This window comes from Furipterus horrens, unplaced genomic scaffold, assembly GCF_987537825.1.
Source record: "Furipterus horrens unplaced genomic scaffold, mFurHor1.1.pri manual_scaffold_10, whole genome shotgun sequence".
Classification (NCBI taxonomy): domain Eukaryota; kingdom Metazoa; phylum Chordata; class Mammalia; order Chiroptera; family Furipteridae; genus Furipterus; species Furipterus horrens.
This window is the reverse complement of record NW_028327180.1, coordinates 15974792-15987440: the sequence shown is the minus strand read 5'-3', so window position 1 is coordinate 15987440 and position 12649 is coordinate 15974792. Positions and strand designations below refer to the sequence as shown.

The 12649-nt window shown below is 39.9% G+C and overlaps 1 protein-coding gene across 2 annotated transcripts in view; it reads left to right on the top strand.

The window, feature by feature from the left end:
• Positions 1 to 12649, top strand: part of NR3C2 (nuclear receptor subfamily 3 group C member 2) — a 300588-nt gene that overhangs the window by 134354 nt on the left and 153585 nt on the right. For both annotated transcript variants that reach the window (XM_090288659.1, XM_090288658.1), the window contains exon 3: positions 9735 to 9874. In XM_090288659.1, the coding sequence (XP_090144785.1) occupies positions 9735 to 9874 (140 nt within the window). The remainder of the gene's footprint in view (positions 1 to 9734; positions 9875 to 12649) is intronic.

The window sequence follows — 12649 nt, the reverse complement described above, 5'->3', positions numbered from 1 at the left end:
GCCCCTCTGGTTTTTCTCCCTCAGGTTTGCTAGTGAGTTCTTTCCCTGTCTAAGCAGAAATGCTAGTTTTCTGTAGATTTCCATCTATTCCCTTGTTTTCTCCTTACTTAATCATCTCCCGGGTGAATTTATTTATTTATTATTCCATGAGTCAAGTCTGGGATCCTTGCTAACTAAGAATAGTTTATCTTATAAGGCATGTTCCAACCTCTGTCTTGTTGAGCACAGTTTTTTGTGCTTGCCCTGTTTAGTGGTACTTACATCAGATCTTTTTGCTTTTATTTGTCTATGTTGCATATATGATCAATTGCTTTAATTATGTCCTTTCACATGCTTAATTTTGTATCCATCTCTCTTCATTTTCCTTGCCACGTTTCTGGTTATCTACCAGATGTCTCAGCCCACTGTCCTAGAGTCATCTCAGACTACTTCATCTGGGGTCAGACCCTTGGTGCTTCGGGCCATTTTTCACACCTGTCTCTGGAGGGCAGCCGGTCAAGTGCTGGGTACCCATGCGTTTGCTGTTGTCTGGACTTCCTCCTTGGTGCAGCTCAGGTGCACCTTACCCCATCCTCCACAAAACTTTCCTTCAGGTCAATTGCCAGTTATTGGACTTTCTTGGAATTTGGATTTATTTTTAAGCCATGGGTGATTAGCACATAGTGCATTTAATATTTACCAGTCTCCAGGTCTTAGCGTCCCACCTTGACTATAAACCCACAGAGCGTAGAGGCCCTCTGTTATCTTTGCGGTCTCAAAAGGGGCTTTCATACAGCTTGTATTTAATAAAAATTGATTGATTAAAATAATTCCCATAATAATAAAGTAGCCTGAAATTAAATTGTCTATTTCCCTTGTTTTGTTAGAAAATACATTTAGATTTAAATGTTTTTGGATATTTTCCCCAAAATAGATTTTACATCATTTGATCAAATACTAATTTGTCTAGCCTTAGTTTATCTTGAAGGAGAAAAAAATTACTTGATAATGTAGATTTTTATATTTAAAAAGGAATTCTGCACATACTAGTGTGGGCTTCAATTTCTTGTGATCCAAACTATTTCTACCTTGTTTATCCTTCAGATCTGTTTCAGGCTACTTTTTTTTTTTTGCTAGGCTGAAGCTAGGGTTTCTTAATTATAACTTTGAGTCCTTGGTGGGCAAATTGCATTCACTCAAATGAAATTTAGAGTGTAGAAAATACATACCTCATTAAACAGAGCCACTTTAATAAATATTATTAATGGTGTAAACTGTTGTGAAAGCAAACAAAGGAAGTAAGTTGGAAAAGACTAATAAGCCATTACTATGCTTTAAATTCAATTTTCCAAGCCAGTTATGTCCTTAAATTTTCTGTATCTGGTAACTTTAGTTATAACTTTACTCATACAGCTCGGATTATAAAGTGGGTAGCAATTTTTTAATTCCTACCTATAGTGCACTATTAATTGTGGTTTGAGAGGATGAACTTTATTGAGTGAGGAATTAATGATTCGCCCTAGCTGATGTGGCTCAGTGGATTGAGTGCCTGCCTGAGAACCAAAGGTTTGCCAGTTCTATTCCCAGTCAGGACACATGCCTGGGTTGTGGACCAAGTACCCAGTTGTGGGCATGTGAGAGGCAACCACACATTGGTGTCTCTTTCCCTCCCTTTTTCCCTCCCTTCCCTTCTCTCTAAAAATAAATAAATAAAGTCTTTAAAAAAAATAACGATTCACTCATCATCAAAGATAACACCATGAAAGGAAACAGACTACAAAAATCACTCCCCAGTTTCCCCCTAAATAATGGGAAAACTGGACTGAGATACTTAAGATTAAATATGTGACTCAAAATATATTCTTATCAAAACAAAAGGAAAGAGCCAGCAAAAAGGTTTATTAAGCATATTTTATGTGTGAGTAAAAACAAGAATTTTAGTAAACCAGCTGTTAAATGTTGATTTATGTTCATGAGGTTTTTTTATACTACATGTTCTGCAAATTCTTATGGTTCTTAGATATTGTGTTCTTTATATAAAAGAGTGTGTATTTCAATCTCCATAATTTGTTTATCCTAATGATCTAACGTGGCTGTTCCCAACCTACACACTGCAGACACCGGGGGAACCAGGATTCTTACAAGAAATGCTCATGTCCCTGTGCACACTAAACGCTGCCTGTGTAGCAAATAAACTCTATGGCTATTGTAGTACCACTGCTACATAGTATATTTTTAAAAACCTTTTCTTCTGCTTAGCAATGTTACACATATTTATACAAATTAAATTCAGAACACAGAATAGAATATTGAAAAGTAGAATTACCTGTAGTTCCACTGTTGTGGCAGCCATTGTTAAGAATTATAGATCCAACAGTAATACTAACTCATAAGAGCCATAATTTAAAGAATACTTAATATATGTTCCATGCTGTTCTAAGTGCTCTTACATGGATTGAGTAATTTAATCTATAACAACCCTGTGTAGTAGGGCCTCTGTTGCCACTACTGATGAGGAAACTGGCCCAGGAAGTTTAAGTAAAACTGGACTATATTGCTCCCAGTGTTTCCTATGGGTAGACTATAAGTTAATATCATGGGTATTATATTATTTACAAAAAATAGGAATATACCGTACCAATACTGTTCTACCACTATCAAGTTCAAAACAAACTCCCACAAGTCACAACCTGTTCTTCACTCCAATTTAACATATTAAATAATAGCACTGCCATGCAAATTTTCTGAAAGTCCTCTCAGTGCTATCAAATTAAAAAAAAAAAAAAAAAAAAAAAAAAAAGATTCCTAATGTGGCCACTTCTCGCTATTGTCACTGCTTAACCAAAGCCATTATCATCTCCTGCAGAAACCTCTTGGCTCATCTCCCCACCTGCAACGTTACCCACTCTTGTAGTCCATTCTCTCACAACAGCCAAAGTAAGATTTTGTAAATGGCAATGAGATCAGGTTTCCTTTCTGCTGGTAACATTGCAATATTCACATTACACCTGATGGCAGTGAGAAGAGCATTCTAGATCATTACCATGGCCTCTGAGATGCCTTTGGTCCATCTCCACCTTCCTCTTGAGTCTCACATTCTGCCACCTCCCATGTCCCCTTCCTCCTCGTTAACTTCCTTTCAGCCACATTGCCCTCATTTCTGTCCTGGGAATGTGTTACATTCATTTGGGGACTTTGCACTTGCTCTTTTCTTTGTTTGACATCTTTGCATGGCTGGCTACTTTGTCATTTCAGCCACCCCAAAGAGGTGTTTCTAAAGAATCCTAACCCCACCTCATCCAACCTCAGCCTCTGATTTTCTCTGAGACCCTCACCACTACCTGAAATCACACTCTTGCTTCTGTCTTGTGTCGCTCTCCTCCTACAGTGGAAACTCCACAGGAATGGGGCTTTGTCTTGGTTGTTCATCCCAGTGGCTAGAACATGGGGCCCATAGGAGGCTTTCTATGAATATCTTAATTAATGAGTAATTTAAACACACCAGTATGTTCAGGTAAGTGTGGAAGGATTTTTACTGAATTCTCATTCTGCTCTAGGTGGTTGAATGAATGTTTGAAATGATTACACATGGGTAAAAGCTTCTTAGCAGCTGGGGGTGATTGTAGAAGCATATGTCTGATTGAGTGGTGGTACAAAAGGTAGGTTTGTTTAAATTACATTGAGTGAGTTTAAAAAATGGGACTAAGTATTCTTTCATAAGAATTTCTGGTTACTGAATAGTAGTAGATCATTAATATAATTGTTGCAAAGATGGGGAAAGATAGTTTTACGTATGGTAATTTCTGGAACAACATTGTACATTATAGATTTTCAGTGAGCCAATTTCTTCATTTGTTGGTCAATATAAATTATTTTCTTCTTGCACAGCTTCCTATTGCTTCCCCTAAGCATCCAACCATTTGGGGGTGGGGGGGTAGCTCAATAAGATGTCTTGATAATTAGCTAGTATACCCCCTCCCAAAATCAGCATAGATACAATATCATAGAAGGAAGAAAGCATTTTAAGTGTCATAAGATTAGCTATTCTAGAAAGGATAAGTGTTTGCATGTAGATTTTTTTATGCTTGATTGAGATTAAATAGTGCCTATTTATAGTGTATAACACATTGTCTTTAATTTGAGCTTGATATTCAATTTGCATAAAACTTGATCATGACACACTGTCCCATTTATATTTTGTATCTATCATTACCTTAAAAGGATGTCTTGAAAAGTATCTTAGGGATCATATATTCAACCTTTTTACAGTGACAGTTATGGCCTAGAGGGGTGATTTTGCTAAGATTTCGCTGGGGACTATCCTAGAACTAGAACCCAGGCCTCCCACTTCTGCCCTTTCAGGTTTGGCCCTATAGTTTGGTCCCCTCATCCTATGCAGGTGCTTAGTGGTTGTATATATACTATAATGGTGAGTTCTGACTTACACATCAGTAAGTAAGCTTTGTATTTTGAAAACACTGGGTGTCTCAGAAGTAAGTCCAAGGTCTTCCCTCCTTTTCTTCTCTAACCCCTTCTCCTTCTTCCCCAGCCTTATAAAATGTACTAATGTGTCCCTTAAAACTGGATACATAACCTCCCAATGCTGTGCCGTCTTTCAGTTTCAGAGATCACCATGTGAGAGGATGTCAGTAAACTGGAGCTTTTCTGACCCACGCGCACTTTGTGGACTGTCTTCTGTGACATTAATGCATGTGTCTGTGAGCAACTGGCTGAGCTTTTGCAAACAGTCTGGGTCCTGGATTTTTTTTTCTTTTTAATTTCTCTATGCAAAGCTAAATGAACCATATGGGAATTGAACCTGTAACCTTGGCCTCATTAATTGACCTTCTATAAAACCGCCTTTTGGAAATTATGTCCTACTGTGATGAACTTAAGAGTACAGGTTCATCCAGTCAGTAAATAGCACCGCACTGCACCGCAGGCAGCAGCAAGCACAGCGGGCCCAGGACACGGATTTTGCCCTCAAGGGATTAGGATAAGTGCCCAGGACACTCACTAAGGGCAAAAGTGAGGACTGCTGATGGGGACGCATTCGCAAAATGCTGAAATGTGACAGGAGACAGGACAGTGGTGCTCCCTGCTGGGAAAACATCAGCCCCACGAGGGGTGGGCAGGCTTTCCAGGCGTGGGAGTGGGGGAGAGGAAATGCAAGTTGTGTGGATATAAGGCGACACCCACGCCTGGACAGGGATGTTGGGGTGTGGCGAGCACAGGGCAGGCAGTATGAGAGGACCTGCAGCGGGAGACTGATGAGGAAGAGGGACTTGAGTGGCTCACCAAGGCTATTGCTTATGGTGGAACCGGGTGGGGGCAATGGAAGACCCCTGAGCTGGGAAGTAGTAGAGCCAGAACGCTTTAACAGGAGAATTCCCCTGTCAGCCTCTGTAGAATGGAGGGAAGGGAGTCGGGGGCTAGGGAGGGACCCTTCGCAGGTGATGGGACTGAAGCAATGGGACCGACAGTGGGGAGAACAGCAGCGACGTGAGCGCGCGGGGGCTGGACCGCGCAGGACTCGGTGACTGATTAGATTTGCTCGTTAAGGAGGGGTATACGGTTTGAACCTGAGTGACTAGCAGATGGCAGTAACCTTCCAGAAGCTGGCAGAACATAGCACAGAGAGGTTATGTAAAGGAAGTGAAAACACACAATTGGAAGATGGGGGAGTGGTTGGCCCTGGATATAAAGATTTGGGAAGTCAGTCACCAAGAGAGCTGTTGGAGCTGGGTGGTAAATGGCATCCTTAACGGATAGAGGTAGAAACAAGAAAAAAGATGACCAAAGGTAGAACTCCGAGGAAAATCTATACTGATGATCAAGAAAATGGGAGCCTAAGAAATAGAGGCGGTGTCATCAGGAGAATGAGTTCAGTCTGGAGTTCCAGAAGCCAATGAGGGAGATGGTTGCGGAAAGTCAGTGAGATGCAGGCTTGCTCTTTAGTCGTTAAAAGATGTGTGTGAACAAGAAGGAAAAGTAACTCATGTGTGGTTTCGTTTTATAACTAAACAAAGGCAGTGCTTTAATTCAGATTTCACATCTTAGATTAGACATTCTCTTCAATTTCTCTTAATTTGTTTCTGCTACTACATACGTTTCACTCTCCAGACGATTAAGAACAAATCAAACTTCCTTATGTAAGGAAAGCAATAGGCCTTCAGAATTGACGCGGTGGGTTTGTCATGACAGTTGTGGAAATGCCACTTAGCTGAAATCACCCCTTTATCCAAAGGCTGATTGGGTGCCTGTCAGGCAGCACATGCAGTTCTGTGCACTGTGGTGAGAACACTGAAGGAAATCCTGGTCCCTACTGAGTTTCCTTTCTTGTGTGGATAACGGGAACAATTAGCAGCCTAAAGAAGTAAAATAGACAACCTGCTAGATGGTGATATGAGCCGGGATGGAAAATAAAGCAGAAAGGGGAAGAGGGAGTTCTGAGGAAGGGGTCTTCTCAGCAGAGTGGTCTGAGAAGGCCTGACTGAGAAAGAGACATTTTGACCAAGCCCCAAAGGTGATGAGAGAGGGGTTGTGTAGATGTCTAGGGGAAAGGGGGTCTTCACGTGCAAAGGGCCTGATGTGGCATGTGTAAGGGCTAGCAAGGGGTCAGTGTGATACGCAAGTGAAGGGGGTCAGAGACTCCTCAGGGGGCCAGATCGTGGCCCTGTGCTCAAAGGGATGACTTTGACTTCTACTCCGAGTGTGAGGGAAAGCCCTCGGATGGTTTTGAGCAAAGGAGTGAGTGAGGTTCGTTCTGGCTACAGGTGAAGGAAGAAGGCAAGGAGAAACAAGGACACCTGTTAGGAGGTATTTGCAAATCCCAAGTCAGGGCTCTTGAGAGCTTGGACTACAGTAGTGCCAGGGTGGGTTATGGGAAGTGATCTGAATGTGACTGTATCCTGAGAGCAGAGGGAATTAAATTTAACAGATTGTGTGTGTAATGTGAGAGCAAAAGAAACGTGGATGAGTCCAAGCTGCTGTATTAGCTTGTTAGGGCTGCGTAACAAAGTACCCCAGTCTGAACTGGCTGGCTGGGACAACAGAAATTCATTATCCTATTGCTCTGGAGGCTAGAAGTCCAAGGTTCATGTGTCAGCTGCATTGGTGCCTTCTGAAGGCTGTGATGAAAAATCTGTTTGGTGCCTTTCTCCTGGCTTCCAGTGTTTGCTGGTCTTTGGCAATGCTTGGCTTGTGAAAGCATCTCTGGCTTCATCTCTGCTTCATCTTCACACGGTGTTCTCCCTGAGTGTGTGTGTGTGTGTCCCAATTTCCCCTTTTTAATAAGGTCACCAGTCACATTGGATTATACCCACCCTACTCCAGAATGACCTCATTAATTAATTAATTATCATTAACTAATTATATCTGCTATGACCCTATTCCCAAATAGGTCACACTCTGAGTTCCTAGGGTCTAGGACTCCCAGATAGGAATTTGGGGGTGGACATGATTCAGCCTGTAACAGTTACCATGAACTAAGTTAGAGTCTGTGGGAGGATCGGGCTTGGAGGCAGGGAAAGGTCTGCAGAGTTACGCACACGTTAAGTCTGAGGTGCAGGTCAGACATGTCAAATAGGCGGTTGGATAAATGGATCTGAAATTCTGGGGAGGGGTCTGGGCTGGGGCTAAGCATTTGCAAGTCCCTGACATATTGATGGTATTTAAAGCCAAGAGACTGGAGGAGATTACCAAGAAAGTGAGTTTGAATAAGAGAGGAGAGCACCGAAGACTGCAGTGAAGAGGATTTGCTACTAGGGCCAAAACCAAGGCTCACAAAAACGTTCAGTATGGATCCCGTATATGCCTGTCGTTGTGAAGAACAATTACAGTTTAGTGATTATTTTAACTTAGGTTCTAAATATTTACTAAGTCGTCTTTTCCTGTGAAGTGGAACAGAGTCAGACAGAGTATGGATTGAGTTTTACTGACTAAAATGCTGAAGAAGTTACTGGTGTTGAAATGGAATGTTTTGAACGCCGTAAAGAAGTCAAGGAACAGTAATAAAAATAATAAAGAGCTCTTTTCTCAGGAGAAGCAGCTTTGGAGAACATTGTTTCAGTCCTTGATTGAAGAAGGCATTTTCTAGAAAGTCAGTCATGCTACAGTGCTCTGCGCAGCCAAATAGTTTTTTCCTTCATCTGTTTCTGGTGAGAATGTAGTTAAGATATTTAAAGTTGTTTTTTTTTTTTTTTTCCTAAATTGTTACGGCAATATTATCACATTTTCAGTCATTACTGTATCACAACCATTCTAGCCTTTTGGTATGTTTTCTTTTCTTCTTTTTTTAATCACATGCCTGCTGGTTCACACGGACTCAAAAGCCCTGGCAGGAAGGGGAAGGCGGCACCATAACAACCCACCCAGTTTTCTGGACACGCCCAGCTAGCGTCTCTCCAAGCTGCCCCGCTTACTGCTTCCTCTGCCCTCTTTCTTGGCCGCCTGTCATCTGGTCCTCTTCAACACTCAGCGCGGCTCTCATCTTTCCGGAAATGCTTTCTGACTTGTCTGTCCCCACCCTTTCCAGGGTGGACGGCTGAACCCACAGCCGCCACCATGTCACTGCACAGCATAGCATTGACGGCGCGGCTTCCCTTCCCCACGAACGCTGAGGACAGAGGCTGGGTGGTGGTGCGTTTTTTTATATTGGGTTGTCCAAAAAGTTAGTTTGGTTTGTTCGGGACAATGGCTCCAGTAGTGCTTAGGTGGCTTTAACTTCACTTGAAATAATTTTGTTAGATTGTACTGTGGCAGCTGTGCATTAAAAAAATTTTATCAATTTTTCTATAGCGATGTTAATGTTGAAGATGAAAGGAAATATACAACATTTTTGGAATGTTATTCTTAATTATTTCAAGAAAGGTAAAAACACAACTGAAAAGGAACAAAAAGATTTGTGCCATGTATGGAGAAGGTGCAGTGACTGATTGAATGTGTCAAAAGTAGTTCCAGAAGTTTCCTGCTGGAGATTTCTCACTAGAAGATGCTCCAGGGTCGGGTAGACCAGTTGAAGCTGATAGTGATCAAATGGAGACATTAATTGAGAAGATTCCTTTTAAAATGTATTCATACAGGTTTATGCTTAAGGGTTAACTTTGTGCCTAAAATACCTGAGATATTTATCACATATGACTTTTTTAAAAAATATTGACTGTGTTCCTTTGAGTTAGTAAGCAGAAGGAAGTAATTCAAACATACTTATGTAATGTAACATGGAAAAAATGAAGAAGCTTCAAGAGTGGGATAAAATTGCTAGCAGTAGAGGCAAGAATTTTTTTAAATTTTGATTAGTGGATAATTTTGGAAAGGGGAGTTCTTTTTTTTTTTTAATCTGGCTTAATTGACATATATAATCTGAGTCTGGGTGAAGAGATTTAAGAAGTATTATAATAGTTCTTTGATGCCAGAAATACTTTCATGATGGCTCAGCTCAAGATCCTTCTCTCTGCCCACCTTGAATGTGCACTTTTGGTCAACTTTCTCAATAATAGGAAAAGAAAGAAAGCAGTTTATATGTGATCACTTATTTTTTTTCGATACTGACAAGAGTCTTTGCTTTATAGAATGATTGAGAACATTATTCCACTGATAGGGTTTACCTTCATTTTCTAAGTCCCAGTATGTGACCAGTACATACTGAATTCATTTATGGAACCATGACTTGTGTTAAATTTTGAGCTAAGCTGTACAGCATATCAAAGGTGCCATTACAGTATAGTTATTTAAGTCTTTATTTCTTTCCCCAGCTCTACTTTACGAAGTGTTTCTACTGGATCCTCAAGACCTTCCAAAATATGTTTGGTGTGTGGGGATGAGGCTTCAGGATGTCATTATGGGGTAGTAACCTGTGGCAGCTGCAAAGTGTTCTTCAAAAGAGCAGTGGAAGGTAAATGTTCATGTGGGTGTTCCTTTTACACATTTTTTTTTCCTAGTGTGTAGTCTACTTGCACAGTTAACTCTATAGCATTTTGGGGAAATAATGCAAAAAGTGTTTTTGATGTGATCTGTCAGTGATGCATAGTAATAATGCCTTATCTAAAAGCCACCTGAAGATTTTCCACTGATCAATATTTAATGGGCATAATTGAAATTGCAAACTGAGATCAAACCAGTTCTTAAGAATTTTTTGTTGTTTGTGTCAGTCTATGTTTTCGTGAGACGAAGAAAAGTAATTCTGTGTCACTATAACTTTAATTTGTATAATCTGAAAGAGCATTTTTTCTAGGAACACACAAAATTCATTATTTCTGCCTTTTCTGCATTTCTGTACAGTTGACTCTTGAACAACGTGGGTGTTCGGGCACTGGCCCCTTGCGCAGTTGAAAATCAATATGTAACTTCTGACTCTCCAAAAATTAACTACTAATAGCCTCCTGTTGACCTAAAGCCATACCAATAACATAAAAATGTGTCAGTTAGCATATGTTTTGTATGTTATGGTGTTATATACTTTATTTTTACAATAAAGTAAGCTAGACAAAAGAAAATGTTAAGGAATCATAAGGAAGAGAAAATACGTTTACCATATTTATTGGAAAAACAAAATCTACCTCTACGTGGACCTGTGCAATTTAAAGTGTTGTTCAAGGGTCAGCTGTATAATAAGTATATGAGTTGGTAGCAAATTAAAACATTAATATCAGTATCACTTCTGTAAGTCTGGTTGTGTTCTATACAATGATTTCATGTAACAGTTACTTCAGATTCCAGGTCTCTGAGTCCTACCTTTATTCTTACTGAAGGTTTTCAAATGGGTAGTTAAATGAAAAATTTGACATTCCCTTTTATGATACATTTTTCTTCCGTCCAAGTAATTGTACCCCCTAAGGAGAAACAGTCTTGTAGTTTATTTTTGCCTTTCTTACCCTCACTTATAAGCAATTAATTAACATCAGACTTGGACCAGATGGTTTTATTAATGTTGACTGTTATGACTGGTTGAAGTGTAGAATTTTTGCTATTAGTAGAAGTAGTATTGTATAATTGATGCTTATTTTCACCAAGGAGTTCAACATCAAGACTCATGTAGATTTATTTCTCAGGGCAGTTTTCTGAGAGATAAATTGGTGCTTTGGAAACTTAAGTATAAGTGACTCAAGTATTTCATCTTTTTTTGCTCGCGATCACAGGTCATATTCTTAGTTCTGAGATGAAAAAGCTGACCAATTAATTATTTCTTTGCTTCTGGGATTGATTTTGCATTATTGAATTGATATTACATGATTTCACATTTATTTACATTATTAAGTATTTAATGGTCCCCAAACCCAGCACTGAATTGGTAATAGGAGTTCCATATTTCTTTCTCCAAATATGAACTCTTGGTTACAGGTGGCAGAAAAATACAACACACACTCGCTTAAGCACTGGTGGAAAATCGTTGGTCCAGGTAACTGGAAAGTCCCAGTGTAGGCTTGGCTTCAGGCAAGTAGTGGTCACAAGCCAGGTCATTAAACTCAATCTTGTTCTCTGCATTGCCTGACTTGGCTCTTGCTCTGCAGTCATGCAAGTTCTTCCAGGCCACCATCAAAAAGAAGTTTTCTGTTCCCAGCAGTTCTCATAAAAGCCCCCAATTGAATTTAACTCAGACTAAACTTGACTACCTATGCCCCCCTCCAAACCCGTCCCTATGGCCAGGGAATGCAGGGATCCGATAGGCTAGTCCTGGCTGGAGTCAGCTAACTTGAACTACCTAGACTGAGTGTGGGAAGCGCATTTCTCTTAGGAGAAGGTGGTTTCTGTCGCCAGAAGGCTGATTTCAGGACAGTGGGAAAAATTCATTTGTACAATAGTGAAATTAGTTTATTTTCAAAGGCCGTCTCCCCACGCTTTCTCTCTTTTCTTACCTATGTGATTAGCTCAGTAGAAGGTAGATAGGGCACATTTATCCCTGGTGCCTCCTAATTCCACCTGTACCTCCCAGGTTAAGAACTCCCCTTCTAGGCTCACTATTTAGTGACCAGAGTAAGGTGATACATAAAAATAAAGTGATGTAAGGAGGCAGTCGGTGGGAGGCTGACTGCCTGCGGGCCAACCTCCATATCAGAACCCCAGTTTCTACTGTTTACAAAATCTGCCCTTCTCTGCTTCTGAAGCCAAAGGTTGTCTAGAAGTTTTGGCTTAGTTTTTGTTGTTTTGAGTAGTTTCTATGGAAATAGCTGATGAAACTGTTGTTTTTCATAACTGAGGTATAAATAAATGTGGAAAAACATAATTGTACGTCATTTTCCTTCATTAGAAAGTTGATCAGTAATGGACAATGCAACGTGATTAATCCCTTTAAAGACTTTTATTAATATAGCTTATTTGCAATTAGAATTTTAGTGCTTACATACATGAAACAAGGCTATAAATTTTAATTATATACTTCACTAGAGTAATGACCTACTTGTTTTTGTAGTTCATATTAGTTTACTGTTTTGTCCTGTGTGTGTTTGTGTGTGAGAGAGAGAATAAATATGTGAGAAATATGGCTGTCTTGTGATTTAATGATATAACATTTTTAATACTTTATATAGTTTGAGACACTAATTTCACATAATTATGGTCTATAGCTATTATGTTTATTCACCTTTTACAAATGAAGACATTTGGGATAAGACACAATCAGCTAGTCTATTCAGAATCATAAGCTCAGACTTAGACCTGTCTTAAAGTCATA